The sequence below is a fragment of the Delphinus delphis genome, chromosome 3 (assembly GCF_949987515.2).
Source record: "Delphinus delphis chromosome 3, mDelDel1.2, whole genome shotgun sequence".
Lineage (NCBI taxonomy): Eukaryota > Metazoa > Chordata > Mammalia > Artiodactyla > Delphinidae > Delphinus > Delphinus delphis.
In genome coordinates, this window is record NC_082685.1 from 114,558,578 (window position 1) to 114,579,704 (window position 21,127).

General features: G+C 38.8%; 1 protein-coding gene across 4 annotated transcripts in view; it reads right to left on the reverse strand.

The window, feature by feature from the left end:
- Nucleotides 1-21,127, reverse strand: part of HEXB (hexosaminidase subunit beta) — a 42,661-nt gene that overhangs the window by 12,222 nt on the left and 9,312 nt on the right. For 3 of the 4 annotated variants that reach the window (XM_060009316.1, XM_060009317.1, XM_060009315.1), the window contains 2 exons: nt 15,673-15,719; nt 15,287-15,397 (listed from right to left, as the gene is read on the reverse strand). In XM_060009316.1, coding sequence (XP_059865299.1) covers nt 15,287-15,397; nt 15,673-15,719 — 158 coding nt within the window. The remainder of the gene's footprint in view (nt 1-15,286; nt 15,398-15,672; nt 15,720-21,127) is intronic. The other variant, XM_060009318.1, reaches the window with a different exon arrangement.

Here is a 21,127-nt window from a genome sequence, read left to right on the forward strand (position 1 = left end):
GAAGTATTAAAAGCAGCAAGGGAAAAGGAAAATATAACATACAAAGGAATCCCCACAAAGTTATCAGCTGATTTTTCAGGAGAAACTCTGCAGGCCAGAAGGGAGTGGCAGGATATACTTAAAGTGATGAAAGACAAAAACCTACAGCCAAGATTACCCAGCAAGGATCTCATTCAAATTTGACAGAGAAATCAAAAGCTTTACAAACAAGCAAAAACTAAGAGAATTCAGCACCACCAAACCAGCTTTACAACAAATGCTAAAGGAACTTCTCTAGGCAAAAAACACGAGAGAAGAAAAAGACCCAGAAAACAAACCCAAAACAATTAAGAAAATGGTAATAGGAACATACATATCAATAATAACCTTGAATATAAATGGATTAAATGCTCCAACCAAAAGACACAGACTGGCTGAATGGATACAAAAACAAGACCCATATATATGCTGTCTACAAGAGACCCACTTCAGACCTAGGGACACATACAGGTTGAAACTGAAGGGATGGAAAAAAGATATTCCATGCAAATGGAAATCAAGACAGCTGGAGTAGTAATAATCTTATCAGATAAAACAGACTTTAAAATAAAGACTGTTACAAGAGATAAGAAAGGATACTACATAATGATCAAGGGATCAATCCAAGAAGAAGACATAACAATTATAAATATTTATGCACCCAACATAGGAGCACCTCAATACATAAGGCAAATGCTAACAAGCATAAAAGGGGAAAGAGACAGTAACACAGTAAGAGTAGTGAATTTTAACACCCCACTTACACCAATGGACAAATCGTCCAAACAAAATATATAAGGAAGCACAAGGTTTAAATGACACAATAGACCAGACAGATTTAATTAATATTTATAGGACATTCCACCTGAAAGTGGCAGAATACACTTTCTTCTCAAGTGCACAGGGAACATTCTCCAGGATAGATCACACCTTGGGTCACAAATCAAGCCTCAGGAAATTTAAGAAAACTGAAATCATATCAAGCATCTTTTCTGACCACAATGCTATGAAACTGGAAATCAATTACAGGAAAAAAACTGTAAAAAACACAAACATATGGAGGCTAAACAGTGCACTACTAAATAACCAAGAGATCACTGAAGAAATCAAAGGAGAAATTAAAAATTACATAGAAACAAATGACAATGAAAACACGACAACCCAAAAACCTATGGGACACAGCAAAAGCAGTTTTAAGAGGGAAGTTTATAGCAATTCAATCTCACCTCAAGAAACAAAAAAATCCCAAATAAACAATCTAAACTTACACCTAAAGCAACTAGAGAAAGAACAAAGAAAACCCAAAGTCAGTAGAAGGAAAGAAATCATAAAGATCAGAATAGAAATAAGTGAAATAGAAACAAAGAAAACAATAGCACAGAAAAATAAAACTAAAAGTTGGTTCTTTGAGAAGAAAAACAAAATTGATAAACCTTTAGCCAGGCTCATCAAGAAAAAAAAGGAGAGGATGCAAATCAATAAAACTAGAAATGAAAAAGGAGAAATCACAACTGACACCAGAGAAATACAAAGGATTATAAGAGATTACTACAAACAACTATATGCTAATAAAATGGACAACCACGAAGAAATGGACAAATTCTTGGAAAGGTACAATTTTCCAAAGACTAAACCAGGAAGAATTAGAAAATATAAACAGACCAATCACAAGTAATGAAATTGAAACTATAATTAAAAATCTTCCAACAAAGTCCAGGACCAGATGGATTCACAGGTGAATTCTATCAAACATTTACAGAAGAGCTAACACCTATCCTTCTCAAACTCTTCAAAAAAACTGCAGAGGGAAGAACACTCCCAAATTCATTCTACGAGGCCACCATCACCCTGATACCAAAACCAGACAAAGATATAAAAAAAATTACCGATCAACATCACTGATGAACATAGATGCAAAAATCCTCAACAAAATACTAGCAAACAGAATCCAACAACACATTAAAAGTATACACCATGATCAAGTGGGATTTATCCCAGGAATGCAAGGATTCTTCAATATACACAAACCAATCCATGTGATACACCATATTAGTAAATTAAAGAATAAAAACCACATGATCATCTTAATAAATGCAGAAAAAGCTTTTGACAAAATTTAACACCCATTTATGATAAAAACTCTCCATAAAATGGGCATAGAGGCAACCTACCTCAACATAATAAAAGCCATATTTGACAAACCCACAGCAAACACCTTTCTTAATGGTGAAAAACTGAAAGCATTTCCACTACGATCAGGAACAAGACAAGGATGTCCACTCTCGCCACTCTTATTCAATGTAGTTTTGGAGGTCCTAGCCATGGCAATCAGAGAAGAAAAAGAAATAAAAGGGATACAAATTGGAAAAGAAGTAAAACTCTCACTGTTTGCAGATGACATGATACTACACATAGAAAATCCTAAAGATGCCACCAGAAAACTACTAGAACTAATCAATGATTTTGGTAAGGTTGCAGGATACAAAATTAATGCACAGAAATCTCTTACATTCCTATACACTAACAACAAAAAAATCAGAAAAAGAAATTAAGGAAACAATCCCATTTACTATCATGACAAAAAGAACAAAATACCTAGGAATAAACCTACCTAAGGAGGCAAAAGACTTATACTCAGAAAATGATAAAACACTGATGAAAGAAATCAAAGATGACATAAACAGATAGAGAAACATACCATGAAGAATCAATATTGTGAAAATGACTATACTACCCAAAGAAATCTGCAGATTCAATTCAATCCCTATCAAACTACCAATGGCATTCTTCAAAGAACTAGAACAAAATTTTACAATTTGTATGGAAACACAAAAGACACCAAACAGCCAGAGCAATCTTGAGAAAGAAAAGTGGAGCTGGAGGAATCAGGCTCCCCGATTTCAAAGGATACTACAAAGCTACAGTAATCAAGACAGTGCGGTACTGGCACAAAATGAGACATATAGATCAATGGAACAAGATAGAAAGCCCAGAGATAAACCCACAACATATGGCCACCTTATTTATGACAAAGGAGGCAAGAACATATGATGGAGAAAAGACAGCCTCTTGAATAAGTGGTGCTGGGAAAACTGGATAGGTACATGTAAAAGAATGAAATTAGAACGCTACCTAACACCATACACAAAAATAAACTCAAAATGCATTAAAGACCTAAATGTAAGACCAGACACTATAAAACTCTTAGAGGAAAACATAGGAAAAACACTCTTTGACATAAATCATAGCAAGATCTTTTTTGACCCACCTCCTAAAGTAATGAAAGTAAACACAAAAATAAACAAATGGTACCTAATGAAACTTAAAAGCTTTTGCACAGCAAAGGAAACCATAAACAACCGAAAAGACAACCCTCAGAATGGGAGAAAATATTTGCAAATAAAGCAACTGACAAAGGATTAATCTCCAAAATATACAAACAGCTCATGGAGCTCAACAGCAAAAAAACAACCCAATTTAAAAATGGGCGGGGCTTCCCAGGTGGCGCAATGATTGAGAGTCCGCCTGCAGATGCAGGGGACACGGGTTCGTGCCCCGGTCCGGGAAGATCCCACGTGCCACAGAGCGGCTAGGCCCATGAGCCATGGACGCTGAGCCTGCGCGTCCGAAGCCTGTGCTCCACAACAGGAGAGGCCACAACAGTAAGAGGCCCGCATACCGCAAAAAATAAAAAATAAAATAAAAAATGGGCGGAAGACCTAAATAGACATTTCTCCAAAGAAGACATACAGACGGCCAAGAGGCACATGAAAAGATGCTCAACATCACTAATTATTAGAGAAATGCAAATCAAAACTACAATGAGGTATCACCTCACACCAGTCAGAATGGCCACCATCAAATGCTGGAGAGGGTGTGGAGAAAAGGGAACCCTTTTGCACACTGGTGGGAATGTAAATTGATATAGCCACTATAGAGAACAGTATGGAGGTTCCTTAAAAAACTAAAAATAGAACTACCATACCACCCAGCAATCCCACTACTGGGCATATACCCTGAGAAAACCATAATTCAAAAGGACACATGTACCCCAATGTTCACTGCAGCACTATTTACAATAGCCAGGACATGTAAACAACCTAAATGTCCAACAACAGATGAATGGATAAAGAAGATGTGGTACATATATACAATGGAATATTACTCAGCCATAAAAAGTAACGAAATTGGGTCATTTGTAGAGACGTGAATGGACCTAGAGTCTGTGATACAGAGTGAAGTAAGCCAGAAAGAGAAAACCAAATATCATATATTAACACATATATATGGAATCTAGAAAAAATGGTACAAATGAACCTATTTGTAGGGCAGGAATAGAGTCGTAGACATAGAGAACAGACATGTGGACATAGGGAGGGGAAAGGGACGGTGTGACAAATTGGGAGATTAGGTTTGACATAAATACACTACCATGTGTAAAACATAGCTAGTGGGAACCTGCTGTATAGCATAGAGGGCTCAGCTCGGTGCTCTGTGATATCCTAGATGGGTGGGATGGGGAGGGCAGGAGGGAGATCCAAGAGGGAGGGGATATGGGTATACATGTGGCTGATTTGCTTCGTTGCACAGCAGAAGCTAACACAACATTGTAAAACAATTATCCTCCAATTAAAAAACAAAACAAAACACATTTAAAACCTTACAGGCTCTTGAGTCCCAAGTCAGAGGCAGTAATTTATGAGGCTGGGTCAGACCCACTTGCTGATCTAGCCTCTCAGAGAGGTAGGAGACAACTGGGACTCCCCCCTGGGAACAAAGACACTGGAGAGAACCACTTCAGGGAGCTTGTTGTACCACGAGGACAGTGGTGCTGTCAAGTGCTATCTTGGAGTCCTCCCTCTAGACTATCAGCACCAGGGGCTTACTTGCCCACCAACAGGCCAGCACCAGTCCCAGGAACCCTGGTCCCCATAGCCAGCTGCCCCAAGACCCAGCTCTGCCCACCCACAGGGCAGCAGCCACCATAGGAGGCAGGGCCTGACAGCCAACTGGTCCAGGGGCCAGCCCTACCTACCAGTGTACTCATAGTAGTCAGCCGTACCACAACAGAAGGGCCCACGCAGCCCACATAGGGGACACCCCTAGAGGTGGCTCTGGTGACCACAGAGGAGTGCACTGCTGGGCCCCATAGGACATCTCCTACATAAGGCCACTTCTGCAATATTGAGAAATGTAGCTGACCTACCTAATACACAGAAATAAACAGAGAATTAGGCAAAATGTGGACACAGAGGAATATGTTCTAAACAAAGGAACAAGACAAAACTCCAGCAAAGGAACTAAACGAAGTAGAGAGAAGCAATCTACCCAAAAAAGAGTTCAAGGTAATGATCATAAAGATGCTCACTGCACCTAAGAATGAATGAACACAGAACTTTAATAGACAGCTGGAAAACATAAAGATGAACCAAAAAGCTGCAGAATATAGTATATGAAACTTAAAATACACTACATGGAATCAATAATAGATTTGTAGATAGAGAGGAACAGATCAGCAAACTACAAGACAGAGTAGTGGAAATCGGCCAAGTTGAACAGAAAAAATTTTTAAATGAGGATAGTGTAAGAGACCTCTGGGACAACATCAAGGATAATAACATACACACTAGAGGGGTCCCAGAAGGAGAAGAGAGACAGGGGCAGAGAATGTATTTCAGAAATAATAGCTGAAAACTTCCCTAATCTGGAAAAAAACACCAGACATACAGTCCAGGAAGACAGAGAATCTCAAACAGGGTCACCCAAAGACAACCACACTGAAATACACTGCAATTAAAATGGCAAAAATTAAGGACAGAGAATCTGAAAAGCAGCCAGAGAAAAGCAACTAGTTACTTCCCAGGGAACTCCCATAAGACTGTCAGCTGACTTTTCAGGAGAAGCTGTGCAGGCCAGAAGGAGTGGCATGACATATTAAATGATGAAAGGTAAAAAACTTACAACCAAGAATATTCTACCCAGCAAGACTATCATTCAAAGTTGAAGGAGAGATAGAGTTCTACAGACAAGTGAAAACTAAAAGAGTTCAGCACCATGAAACCAACTTTACAAGAAATGTTAAAAAGACTTTTCTAAGCAGAAAAGACCACAACTAGTGAGCCGCGGCTAAAAGCATGGACCCCAGGGACGGGCAGGAGACACTAAGGCTGCTGCTGCTGCCACCAAGGGGCCTGTGTGCGAGCACAGGTCACCCTCCACACCCCTCTTCCGCGGAGCTTGTGCATCCCGCCACTGCCAGGTTCCCGGGATTCAGGGACAACTTCCCCGGGAGAATGCATGGCAGGCCTCAGGCTGGTGCAACGTCACGGCGGCCTCTGCCGCCGCAGGCCCGCCCTGCACGCAGTGCCCCTCCCTCCCCCCCGGCCTGAGTGCGCCAGAGCCCCCGAATCAGCGGCTCCTTTAACCCCGTCCTGTCTGAGCAAAGAACAGACGCCCTCCAGCGACCTACACGCAGAGGCAGGGCCAAATCCAAAGCTGAGCCCCTGGGAGCTGTGAGAACAAAGAAGAGAAAGGGAAATCTCTCCCAGCAGCCTCAGAAACAGCGGATTAAAGCTCCACAATCAACTTGATGTACCCTGCATCTGTGGAATACATGAATACACAACGAATCATCCCAAATTGAGGAGGTGGACTTTGAGAGCAAGATCTATGATATTTTCCACTTTTCCTCTTTTTGTGAATGTGTATGTGTATGCCTCTGTGTGAGATCTTCTCTGTATAGTTTTGCTTCCACCATTTGTCCTAGGGTTCTATCCATCCATGGTTTTTTTTAAAAATTTTTTTCTTAATAATTAATTATAATTTTAATAACTTTATTATACTTTACCTTCTTTTCTTTCTTTCTTTCCTTCCTTCCTTCCTTTAGACAACGAATCATCCCAAATTGAGGAGGTGGTCTCTGAGAGCAAGATTTATGATTTTTTCCCCTTTACCTCTTTTTGTGAGGGTGTATGTGTATGCTTCTGTGTAAGATTTTGTCTGTATAGCTTTGCTTCCAACATTTGTCCTAAGGTTCTATCCGTCCCTTTTTTTTCTAAATAATTATTTTTTAATTCAATAACTTTATTACACTTTATTTTATTTTACTGTATCTTCTTTCTTTCTATTTTCCTTCCTTCCCTCCTTCCTTCCTCCCTCCTTTCCTTCTTGCCTTCTTTCCTTCTTTGCTTCTTTCTTTTCTTTCTTTCTTCCTTCCTTCCCTCCTGCCTTCCTTCCTTCCCTCCTTTCTTTCTTTCTCTCTTCATACTTCTACTAATTCTACTTTTTCTCCCTTTTATTCTGAGCCGTGTGGATGAAAGGCTCTTGGTGCTCCAGCCAGGAGTCAGGGCTCTGCCTCTGAGGTAGGAGAGCCAACTTCAGGACACTGGTCCACAAGAGACCTCCCAGCTCCACATAATATCAAATGGCGAAAATCTCCCAGGGATCTCCATCTTAACACCAGCACCCAGCTTCAGTCAACGACCAGCAAGCTACAGTGCTGGACAACCTATGCCAAACAAATAGCAAAACAGGAACACAACCCCACCCATTAGCAGAGAGGCTGCCTAAAATCATAATAAGGCCACAGACACCCCAAAACACACCACCAGACGTGAACCTGCCCACTAGAGACAAGATCCGGCCTCATCCACCACAACACAGGCACTAGTCCCCTCCACCAGGAAGCCTACACAACCCACTGAACCAACGTTAGCCACTGAAGACAGACATCAAAAACAGTGGGAACTACGAACCTGCAGCCTGCAAAATGGAGACCCCAAACACAGTAAGATAAGCAAAATGAGAAGACAGAAAAACACACAGCAGATAAAGGAGCAAGATAAAAATGCACCAGACCTAACAAATGAAGAGGAAATAGGCAGTCTACCTGAAAAAGAATTCAGAATAATGATAGTAAAGATGATCCAAAATCTTGGAAATAGAATGGACAAAATGCAAGAAACAGTTAACAAGGACCCAGAAGAAATAAAGATGAAACAAGCAACGATGAACAACACAATAAATGAAATTAAAAGTACTCTAGATGGGATCAATAGCAGAATAACTGAGGCAGAAGAACGGATAAGTGACCTGGAAGATAAAATAGTGGAAATAACTACTGCAGAGCAGAATAAAGAAAAAAGAATGAAAAGAACTGAGGACAGTCTCAGAGACCTCTGGGACAACATTAAACGCACCAACATTCGAATTATAGGGGTTCCAGAAGAAGAGAAAAAGAAAGGGACTGAGAAAATATTTGAAGAGATTATAGTTGAAAACTTCCCTAATATGGGAAAGGAAATAGTTAGTCAAGTCCAGGAAGCACAGAGTCCCATACAGAATAAATACAAGGAGAAATACGCCAAGACACATATTAATCAAACTGTAAAAATTAAATACAAAGAAAGCATATTAAAAGCAGCAAGGGAAAAACAACAAATAACACACAAGGGAATCCCCATAAGGTTAACAGCTGATCTTTCAGCAGAAACCCTACAAGCCAGAAGGGAGTGGCAGGACATACTGAAAGTGATGAAGGAGAAAAACCTGTAACCAAGACTACTCTATCCAGCAAGGATCTCATTCAGATTTGATGGAGAAATTAAAACCTTTACAGACAAACAAAAGCTGAGAGAGTTCAGCACAACCAAACCACCTTTACAACAACTGCTAAAGGAACTTCTCTAGACAAGAAACACAAGAGAAGGAAAAGACCTATACTAATGAACCCAAAACAATTTAGAAAATGGGAATAGGAACATACATATCGATAATTACCTTAAATGTAAATGGACTAAATGCTCCCACCAAAAGACACAGATTGGCTGAATGGATACAAAAACAAGACCCTTATATATGCTGTCTACAAAAGACCCACTTCAGACCTAGAGACACATACAGACTGAAAGTAAGGGGATGGAAAAAGATATTCCATGCAAATGGAAACCAAAAGAAAGCTGGAGTAGCAATTCTCATATCAGACAAAATAGACTTTAAAATAAGGACTATTAGAAGAGACAAAGAAGGACACTACATAATGATCAAGGGATCAATCCAAGAAGAAGATATAACAATTATAAATATTTATGCACCCAACATAGGAGCACCTCACTACATAAGGCAAATACTAACAGCCATAAAAGGGGAAATCAACAGTAACACATTCATAGTAGGGGACTTTAACACCCCACTTTCACCCATGGACAGATCATCAAAAATGAAAATAAATAAGGAAACACAAGCTTTAAATGATACATTAAACGAGATGGACTTAATTGATATTTATAGGACACTCCATCCAAAAACAACAGAATACACATTTTTCTCAAGTGCTCATGGAACATTCTCCAGGATAGATCATATCTTGTGTCACAAATCAAGTCTTGGTAAATTTAAGAAAATTGAAATTGTATCAAGTATCTTTTCCGACCACAACGCCATGAGACTAGATATCAATTACAGGAAAAGATCTGTAAAAAATATAAACACATGGAGGCTAAACAATACACTACTTAATAATGAAGTGATCACTGAAGAAATCAAAGAGAAAATAAAAAAATACCTAGAAACAAATGACAATGGAGACACGACGACCCAAAACCTATGGGATGCAGCAAAAGCAGTTCTAAGGGGGAAGTTTATAGCAATACAAGCCCACCTTAAGAAGCAGGAAACATCTCGAATAAACAACCTAACCTTGCACCTCAAGCAATTAGAGAAAGAAGAACAAAAAAACCCCAAAGCTAGCAGAAGGAAAGAAAACATAAAAATAAGATCAGAAATAAATGAAAAAGAAATGAAGGAAACAATAGCACAGATCAATAAAACTAAAAGCTGGTTCTTTGAGAAGATAAACAAAATAGATAAACCACTAGCCAGACTCATCAAGAAAAAAAGGGAGAAGACTCAAATCAATAGAATTAGAAATGAAAAAGGAGAAGTAACAACACTGCAGAAATACAAAAGATCATGAGAGATTACTACAAGCAACTCTATGCCAATAAAATGGACAATCTGGAAGAAATGGACAAATTCTTAGAAATGCACAACCTGCCAAGACTGAATCAGGAAGAAATAGAAAATATGAACAGACCAATCACAAGCACTGAAATTGAAACTGTGATTAAAAACTTCCAACAAACAAAAGCCCAGGACCAGATGGCTTCACAGGCGAATTCTATCAAACATTTAGAGAAGAGCTAACACCTATCCTTCTCAAACTCTTCCAAAATATAGCAGAGGGAGGAACACTCCCAAATTCCTTCTACGAGGCCACCATCACCTTGATACCAAAACCAGACAAGGATGTCAAAAGAAAGAAAACTACAGGCCAATATCACTGATGAACATAGATGCAAAAATCCTCAACAAAATACTAGCAAACAGAATCCAACAGCACATTAAAAGGATCATACACCATGATCAAGTGTGGTTTATTCCGGGAATGCAAGGATTCTTCAATATACGCAAATCTATCAATGTGATAAACCATATTAACAAATTGAAGGAGAAAAACCATATGATCATCTCAATAGATGCAGAGAAAGCTTTTGACAAAATTCAACACCCATTTATGATAAAAACCCTGCAGAAAGTAGGCATAGAGGGAAATTTCCTCAACATAATAAAGGCCATATATGACAAGCCCACAGCAAACATCATCCTCAATGGTGAAAAACTGAAAGCATTTCCACTAAGATCAGGAACAAGACAAGGTTGCCCACTCTCACCACTCTTATTCAATATAGTTTTGGAAGTCTTAGCCACAGCAATCAGAGAAGAAAAGGAAATAAAAGGAATCCAAATCGGAAAAGATGAAGTAAAGCTGTCACTGTTTGCAGATGACATGATACTATAGAGAATCCTAAAGATGCTACCAGAAAACTACTAGAGCTAATCAATGACTTTGGTAAAGTAGCAGGATACAAAATTAATGCACAGAAATCTCTGGCATTCCTATACACTAATGATGAAAAATCTGAAAGTGAAATCAAGAAAACACTCCCATTTACCACTGCAACAAAAAGAATAAAATATCTAGGAATAAACCTACCTAAGGAGACAAAAGACCTGTACGCAGAAAATTATAAGACACTGATGAAAGAAATTAAAGATGATACAAATAGATGGAGAGATATACCATGTTCTTGGATTGCAAGAATCAACACTGTGAAAATGACTCTACTACCCAAAGCAATCTATAGATCCAATGTAATCCCTATCAAACTACCACTGGCATTTTTCACAGAACTAGAACAAAAAATTTCGCAATTTGTATGGAAACACAAAAGACCCCGAATAGCCAAAGCAATCTTGAGAACGAAAAAAGGAGCTGGAGGAATCAGGCTCCCTGACTTCAGACTATACTACAAAGCTACAGTAATCAAGACAGTATAGTACTGGCACAAAAACAGAAAGATAGATCAATGGAACAGGATAGAAAGCCCAGAGATAAACCCATGCACATATGGACATCTTATCTTTGATAAAGGAGGCAGGAATGTATAGTGGAGAAAGGACAGCCTCTTCAATAAGTGGTGCTGGGAAAACTGGACAGATACATGTAAAAGTATGAGATTAGATCACTCCCTAACACCATACACAAAAATAAGCTCAAAATGGATTAAAGACCTAAATGTAAGGCCAGACACTTTCAAACTCTTAGAGGAAAACATAGGCAGAACACTCTATGACATAAATCACAGCAAGATCCTTTCTGACCCACCTCCTAGAGTAATGGAAATAAAAACAAAAATAAACAAATGGGACCTAATGAAACTTCAAAGCTTTTGCACAGCACAGGAAACCATAAACAAGACCAAAAGACAACCCTCAGAATGGGAGAAAATATTTGCAAATGAAGCAACTGACAAAGGATTAATCTCCAAAATTTACAAGCAGCTCATGCAGCTCAGTAACAAAAAAACAAACCCAATCCAAAAGTGGGCAGAAGACCTAAATAGACATTTCTCCAAAGAAGATATAGAGACTGCCAACAAACACATGAAAGAATGCTCAACATCATTAATCATTAGAGAAATGCAAATCAAAACTACAATGAGATATCATCTCACACCAGTCAGAATGGCCATCACCAAAAAATCTAGAAACAATAAATGCTGGAGAGGGGGTGGAGAAAAGGGAACCATCCTGCACTGCTGGTGGGAATGTGAATTGGTTCAGCCACTATGGAGAACAGTATGGAGTTTCCTTAAAAAACTACAAATAGAACTACCATATGACCCAGCAATCCCACTACTGGGCATATACCCTGAGAAAAACCAAAATTCAAAAAGAGTCATGTACCAAAATGTTCATTGCAGCACTATTTACAATAGCCCGGAGATGGAAACAAGCTAAGTGTCCATCATCGGATGAATGGATAAAGAAGATGTGGCACATATATACAATGGAATATTACTCAGCCATAAAAAGAAACGAAATTGAGCTATTTGTAATGAGGTGGATAGACCTAGAGTCTGTCATACAGAGTGAAGTAAGTCAGAAAGAGAAAGACAAATACCGTATGCTAACACATATATATGGAATTTAAGAAAAAAAAATGTCATGAAGAACCTAGGGGTAAGACAGGAATAAAGACACAGACCTACTGGAGAACGGACTTGAGGATATGGGGAGGGGGAAGGGTGAGCTGTGACAGGGCGAGAGAGAGGCATGGACATATACACACTAACAAACGTAAGGTAGGTAGCTAGTGGGAAGCAGCCGCATGGCACAGGGATATCGGCTCGGTGCTTTGTGACCGCCTGGAGGGGTGGGATAGGGAGGGTGGGAGGGAGGGAGACGCAAGAGGGAAGAGATATGGGAACATATGTATATGTATAACTGATTCACTTTGTTATAAAGCAGAAATTAACACATCATTGTAAAGCAATTATACCGCAATAAAGATGTTAAAAAAAAAAGACCACCACTAGAAATATGAAAATTACAGAAGGAAAAATATCATTGCTGAAGGCAAACATACAGTAAAGGTAGTAGTAGGTCAATCATCTAAAAAGCTAGTAGGAAGGTTAAAAAACAAAAGTAATAAAAATCATCTATGTCCACAATAAGTAGCATAGGGATACAGAAAACAAAAAGATGTAAAATATGATGTCAAAAACATTGAATGTGAGAGGTGGAGTAAAGATGTAGGGTTGTTAGAATGTTTGAACTTAAGAGATCGTCAACTTACAATAATCATGTATATATAACCTAATCATGTATATAAAACTATACATATATATGTATGTATATGTGTATCTCTATATATATATATAGATACACACACACACACAGTTAACTACAAACCAAAAACCTATTAATAGGTACACACACAAAGAAAGGAATCCGAACGTAACGCTAAAGACAGTCATCACATGGCAAGGGAACAGAGCAAAAGATGATGAAAGGAACAAAAAAGAACTATAAAAACAATCCCAAAACAATTAACAAAATGGCAGTAAGTACATATCCATCAATAATTACTTTAAGGGAAGACATATGGGAACATATGTTTATGTATGACTGATTCACTTTGTTATAAAGCAGAAACTAACACACCATTGTAAAGCAATTATACCCCAATAAAGATGTTAAAAAAAAAAAATTTAACCAAAAAAAAAAACAAACAAAAACAACAAAAAAAAAATAATTACTTTAAATGTAATTGGACTGGGGCTTCCCTGGTGGCACAGTGGTTAAGACTCTGAGTTCCCAATGCAGGGGGCCTGGGTTCAATCCCTGGTCAGGGAACTAGATTCCCACATGCGTGCCACAAATAAGAGTTCTCATGCCACAACTAAGAAGTCCCGCGCCGCAACTAAGGAGCCTGCGAGATGCAACTAAAGGAGCCCACCTGCTGCAACTAAGACCGGTGCAACCAAACAAATAAATATTTTTTAAAAATTTAAAAGATGATTGGCTCTTAAAAAAAAATGTAATTGGACTAAATTCTCCAATCAAAACACACAGAGACGACTCAGCCATAAAAAAATGAAATCTTGCCTTTGTGACAACATGGATAAATCTAGAGGATATTATGTTAAGTGAAATACATCAGACAGAGAAAGACAAATATCAATGATCTCACTTATATGTGAAATCTAAAAAACAAAACAAAATGAAACAAAAGTAGATTCATAAATACAGAGTGGTTGGCAAGAGGGAGGAGGGTAAGGGGGTGGGGGAAAATAGGTGAAGGGGATTAAGAGGAACAAACCTCCAGCTATACAATAAAGTCAAGGGGATGTAATAATATTGTAATAACTCTGTATGGGGAGAGATGGATACTAGACTTATGATGATCGTTTCATAATGTATGCTAATGTCAAATCATGATTTAGTACACCTGAAACTAACATAATGTTGTATGTCAACTATATTTCCGTAAAAAAAAGAAGTCATATTATACGTTAAGGTATTCATTTTTTAAGTTTAAAATGAGATAAATGGGACATAAAAATTTATGTCAATCTTTGGTAAATGAAATTATGGGATCGCTACTTATTTTATGCATATCTATGTTCAAACTCTTTACACTAAGCATATATTTCTTTCATAAAAATTACAATAATGTCTTTTGGAGAAAGAAATTCAGAGTTTTAATGTAAACATAAAAATAATTTTTTTTATAACATAGTGTGTCATAAATGATCAGGTGAAGGTGCAGAAAAACATGGCCAGAAAACCTCCCGATCCCTACAAACTGGCAGTGATGGTGGGGATGAACCAATGAAAAGAGAAAATAGTTAATGTCTACCTTGCCCCCAAGCTCCCACCACCTGAAGTTCCATATTCCTTTGCAACACTTCCTTAGGTATGAAGCTGCTCTCAGATTCCTTTCTAGGCCACTTTAAAAAAAGCAACTGGAGATCACAAAATTAAAAACAACTAGAGGTACAATGACCATATATTCCTAACCAGAAGTCTAGACCCATGATTTGACAAATGATTCACAGAGGGCCAGTGGGCACTATTAAAACTGAGTCTTTCTCTTAACAATGCTGACTGAATACTGGTTAAGCCCCTCTCCCACCCCAATGAAAACAAGAGAGTGATTCCCTAAGGGAGCCTCCACTTCTCAGTAGAGGAAATATACTTCCCAGGGGAGGGAGGGAAGAAAGCCCAGTGCTTATACTTAGTATATGGAAAATGAATCCCCTGTTCCAACCTGCACAACAGCATATGTAACCAACGTAAAGTAACAACATTAAAGGACACATCTTCAGAATAGACAGTGGATTAAAATAAAATAATTACCTACCAGAGTTTTAAAAATACTCTTAATGGACAGAAAGTGTCTGGATGTATCAATTAAAATTCCTCTATGAGGAAACCTTGGAGAATCTACAATGTTGGATTCATTGACAGTGAACTAAAAGACAAAAGAAAATTTTTATTTATTTTGTCTTACATAAAATGTGTACTCATTTTATTTATGTAATAAATAAATTATACCTATCTATGCAAGTATTGGATAAAAGATTAATTTAAAACCAACAAAAAGTGTGAAATATACGTTTACCAGATAAGATACACACTAGGGGAGAAAAAACATTCAAGAAGTAATAAACAGCTAAAAAGTTTATATTTTTCCTATAGTATTATATCTACCCAATAATGTTAGGAACATAAAATAATCATACTTACAGTCCCATAAAAATCTTGATAAATTAACTGGCTAAAGGTCTCTAAACCTAGGGAAAGTAAAATTTATAATTTATTGCATTAATTTATAAAAGAGACAATAAAAGATGTATTATCCGTACACAGAACCATAAGCAGAAAAGGCAAATAAAATTAAATGTTATACATATACCCTGTAACATATTTTCTAAAATCAAAGTTCAATTTAAAAAAATCCCTGTGCCATCTAATAAAAATGCTTTACTTCATTGTACCCATACCCTTGGTTTTGTCTGAACGATAAACACAAAATAGTGATTTAATAAAACAAAATGCCAGTTCCTTAATAAACTTATAGCACTGTAAGAAAGAACTCTTATCATAAAATAGTATAGGCACTTTAGAAGTACCTAAACTTAACAGAGGGCAAAGAGGCTCAGAGAACACCATGAAACTATAGATAAAGGCCCAACTTACAGTGTTTTATTTATACCTGCAAAGACTATCTCCTGACCATTTTTTATTCAAGTGCATTGTTCTCTATATTACAGGCCAACTCCTCTATCTGGCCTTGACTTTACCAAAATTCATCATTCTAGCTGACAACTATATTGCCAAGGAAAATTTTAACCTAAGAATACAGGCGTAGGGAATTGCCCGGTGGTCCAGTGGTAAAGAACCCACTGGACCAATGCAGGGGATGCGGGTTCAATGCCTGGTCATGGAACTAAGATCCCACATGCTGCGGGGCAACTAAGCCCGTGTGCCACAACTACTGAGCCCGCGTGCCTCAACTAGAGAGAGAAAACCTACACGCCACAACTAGGGAGAAACCCATGAGCCGCAACGAAAGATCCCGCACACCGCAACGAAGATCCCGCGTGCCACAACTAAGATCCGATGCAGCCATAAATTTAAAAATATATACATAAATTTAAAATAAAAGAATACAGGCATACCTCATTTTATTGCATTTCACAGATACTGCATTTTTTACAAATCAAACGTTTGTGGCAACTCTGCATTGTCAGATGATGATCAATATTTTTTAGCAATAAAGTATTTTTAAATTAAGGTATGTACCTTGTTTTTTTTAGACATAATACTATTGCACACTTAAAAGACTACAGTATAGTGTAAACATAACCTTGATATCCACTGGGAAACCAAAAAATTTGTGTGATTCCCTTTATTGAGATAGACACTTTACTGCAGTGGTCTGGAACCAAACCCACAATATCTCCAAGGTTTGCCTGTAGTTCAAAGTCAAATGAAAGAGAAGATGTGACAACATACCACAGAAATACGAAAGATCACAGGAGACTACTATGACAAACTATATGCCAACAAATCTGACAACTTAAAAGAAATGAATATATTCTGAGAGAGAGAAAACTTACCAAGACTGAATTATGAAGAAACAGAAAATCTGAGCAAACTGATTACTAGGAGATTGTATCAGTAATCAAAAATCTCCCAACAAACAAAAGTCTAGGACCAGAAGGCTTCACTGGTGAATTCTACCAAACATTTAAAAAAGATTTGGGCTTCCCTGGTGGTGCAGTGGTTGAGAGTCCGCCTGCCGATGCAGGGCACACGGGTTTGTGCCCCGGTCCGGGAAGATCCCACATGCCACGGAGCGGCTGGGCCCGTGAGCCATGGCCGCTGAGCCAGCGCGTCCAGAGCCTGTGCTCCGCAACGGGAGAGGCCACAACAATGAGAGGCCCGCGGACCGCAAAAAAAAAAAAAAGATTTAATTTTTTGGATGTGACACCAAAAGCAAAGGAAACAAAAGCAAAAATAAACAAGTGGGACTACACCAAAGTAAAAAGCTTCTGCACAGCAAAGGAAATCATCAACAAAATGAAAAGGCAATCTGGGACTTCCCTGGTAGTCCAGTCAGTGGGTAACACTCCACGCTCCCAATGCAGGGGACCCAGGTTCGATCCCTGGTCGGGGCACTAGATCCCACATGCATGCTGCAACTAAGAGTTTGCATGCTGCAACTAAGGATCCCGCATGCCAAAAAGAGGATCCCACGTGCTGCAACTAAGACCCAGTGCAGAATGAATGAATGAATGAATGACAGCCCTTTATCTCCCCCCTCCAAGAAAAATGAAAAGGCAATCTACCAAAGGATGAAGATACTTGCAAATGATATATCTGTTAAGGGGTTCATATATAAAGAACTCATACAACTCAACAGCAAAAAAACAAACAATCCAATTAAAAAATGGGTAGAAGATGTGAACAGATATTTTTTCAAGGAAGACATACAAATAGCCAACAGATATAAGAAAAGGTGTTCCACATCACTAACCATCAGGGAAATGCAAATCAAAGCCACAGTAGGGCTTCCCTGGTGGCGCAGTGGTTCAGAGTCCGCCTGCCGATGCAGGGGACACGGGTTCGTGCCCCGGTCCGGGAAGATCCCACATGCCGCGGAGCAGCTGGGCCCAGTGAGCCATGGCCGCTGAGCCTGCGCATCCAGAGCCTGTGCTCCACAACGGGAGGGGCGCGACAGTGAGAGGCCCACGTACCGCAAAAAAAAAAAAAAAAAAAACACAGTAACATATCACCTCACACCTGTTAGAATGACTGTTCTCAAAAACACAAGAAATAACAAGAACAAGGGTTGCTGAGGACGTGGAGTAAAAGGATCCCTCATGCACTGTTCACAGGAATGTAAATTGGTGCAGCCACTACAGAAAACAGTATGGAGGTTCCTCAAAAAACTAAAACTAGAACTACCACATGACCCAGCAATTCTACTTCTGGGTATTTATCCAAAGAAGACAAAACTCTAACCCCCCAAATATATGTACCTCTATGTTCATTGCCGCATTACCATAGCCGAGATATGGAAACAACCTGTCCATCAATGGATGTATGGATAAAGATGTGGTATATATATGTATATATACACAACGGAATATTATTCAGCCATAGAAAGAAGGAAATCCTGCTATTTGGGACAACATGGATGGAACTTGAGGGCATTATGCTAAATGAAATAAGTCAGAGAAAGACAAACACTGAATGATCTCACTTAGATGTGGAATCTTAAACAAACAAACAAAAACCAAGCTCATAAATATAAAGAATAGCTTTGTGGTTACTAGAGACGGGGGTAGGGGGTAGGCAAAATGGGTGATGGGGGTCAAAAGGTACAATCTTCGTTTATAAATAAATCCTAGGGATGTAAGGTACAGCATGGTGACTATAGTTAAAAAATACTGTGTTGCCTATTTGCAAGTTGCTAAAAAGAGTAAAATCTTAGAAGTTCTCATCGTAAGAAAAACAGTATTTTTCTAACTATGTGTGGTGACAATGTGAACTTACTGTGGTGATAATTTTGCATTATATACAAATATCAAGTCATTGTGCTGTATACCTGAAATTAATATAATGTTATGTCAATTATACCTCAAAAAAAATAGGAAAGAATAAAAAGTTCAACGTCATTTTTGCTACGCCTCCCTCCCACCCCCAATACAGGCCCAAACCAGGAGGAATAACTTTGGAATTTTCTGTTAAGTGGCAATACACTCAATTATCATTTAGAGCACGTTTGTTACTTTCGAAGTCTGACAGTAAGCAGAAAATAAGGCCTTCCTGGACTAGATTCACAAAATGCTCTCAAAAGTTCTACTATTTTGATGTGGATCAGGGCAAACATCAATAAAGCCGTTTTCCCTAACAGGCCCCAGACAAGACGGGCACATCAGACCGACAGAAGCTTAAAATCACATAACATTATATATAGATGATCTACATGATAGTGTTTGTAGTTACATTTGCGGTAAACATCTATAGCTATTTTCATGTCATATTTTGAAATAAGATCATAATCATACGATTATTATGACTATAATACATATAGCAGTAACAATGATTATAATCATACCATTATTATTATGACTACAAAACACATAGCAGTATAACATTGATCATTTTATTCTAGATAACACTCACCTGAGTCAAATCCAAAGCCTTCTTTATTTTTAATAACTTTGGTTGGTTTGCTCACATTAAAGAAAATTACTCTCCTTTCTCAAAACTATACTAATTTGGAAGCCAGTACAACAAAATCTTATCTACTTGAAAGAAGAGGTAATAGCAGCTTTTGAACAGCAAAAATGAACGTCCCATGCCCAAACTTCGAAGTTCAGACTGAAAGTCACAGGAAAAGCTTTTAAGGGTCCTCTCTGCCCACTACCTCCAATCACTCTAGAGTATATTTTTATCTTTTCATGCTATTCCTGCAAACTTCGTTATATTTCTAAATCCACAGGAATTTAAAATGGGGGAAGGGTTCTCTTCTTTTCTCAGCCATCATGGTGTGTATGGTTGACTCTGTTCCTGACCTTGTCTTCTCACAACACTCCTAGGATCAAATGATTCCTGGCCAAGAAACAGAAGCAGAATCGTCCCATTCCCCAGTGCATTCAGATGAAAGCTGGTGATGAGATCAAGTACAACTCCCATGAGGAGACAGTGGAGAAGAACCGAGTTGAGCTGAAGGACTCTCACATGCGATGGCACATGCATTTATGCTGCATCTATATCACTAGCATCTTACCACATCAAGCTGAAAACATCACCACCACATGGACAGTTGGACATGTTTTACTGGGAAAATGATTATTCTCTTTGTTTTCATGCTTCTGCACTAATAGGTTGGTTCAGAAAAAAATACGTGAGTATATTTTTGTTTGAATGTATAAACAAATGCAGAAGGGACATGCTTGCTACTGAAGGCAGCAAGAAGTGATGATAAAACAAAATTCCTTAATCAGAGCAGGTCAGAGCCGTTTATAACTCTATAAACATTATAGTCCTGGGGCTTCCCTGGTGGCGCAGTGGTTAAGAATCCGCCTACCAGCCCTGGTCCGGGAAGATCCCACATGCCGTGGAGCAACTAAGCCCATGCGCCACAACTACAGAGCCTGCACTCTAGAGCCCACGAGCCACAACTACTGAGCCTGTGTGCCACAACCACTGAAGCCCGCACACCTAGAGCCCGTGCTCTGCAACAAGAGAAGCCACCACAATGAGAAGCCCACGTACTGCAATGAATAGTCCCCACTCACCACAACTAGAGGAAGCCCACGTGCAGCAACGAAGACCCAACACAGCCAAAAATAAATGAATAAAATAAATAAATTTAAAAAAAGAAATTATAGGGCTTCCCTGGTGGCGCAGTGGTTGAGAGTCCGCCTGCCGATGCAGGGGACGCGGGTTCGTGCCCTGGTCCGGGAAGATCCCACATGCAGCGGAGCGGCTAGGCCCGTGAGCCATGGCCACTGAGCCTGCGCTTCTGGAGCCTGTGCTCCTCAACGGGAGAGGCCACAGCGGTGAGAGGCCCGTGTACCGCAAAAAAAAAAAAAAAAAAAAAATTATAGTCCCAAGAACATCAATGAATTACAGCATTATGAATGTAATAACCTTCAAGCATTTTTAAAAAGTCAAATGATCT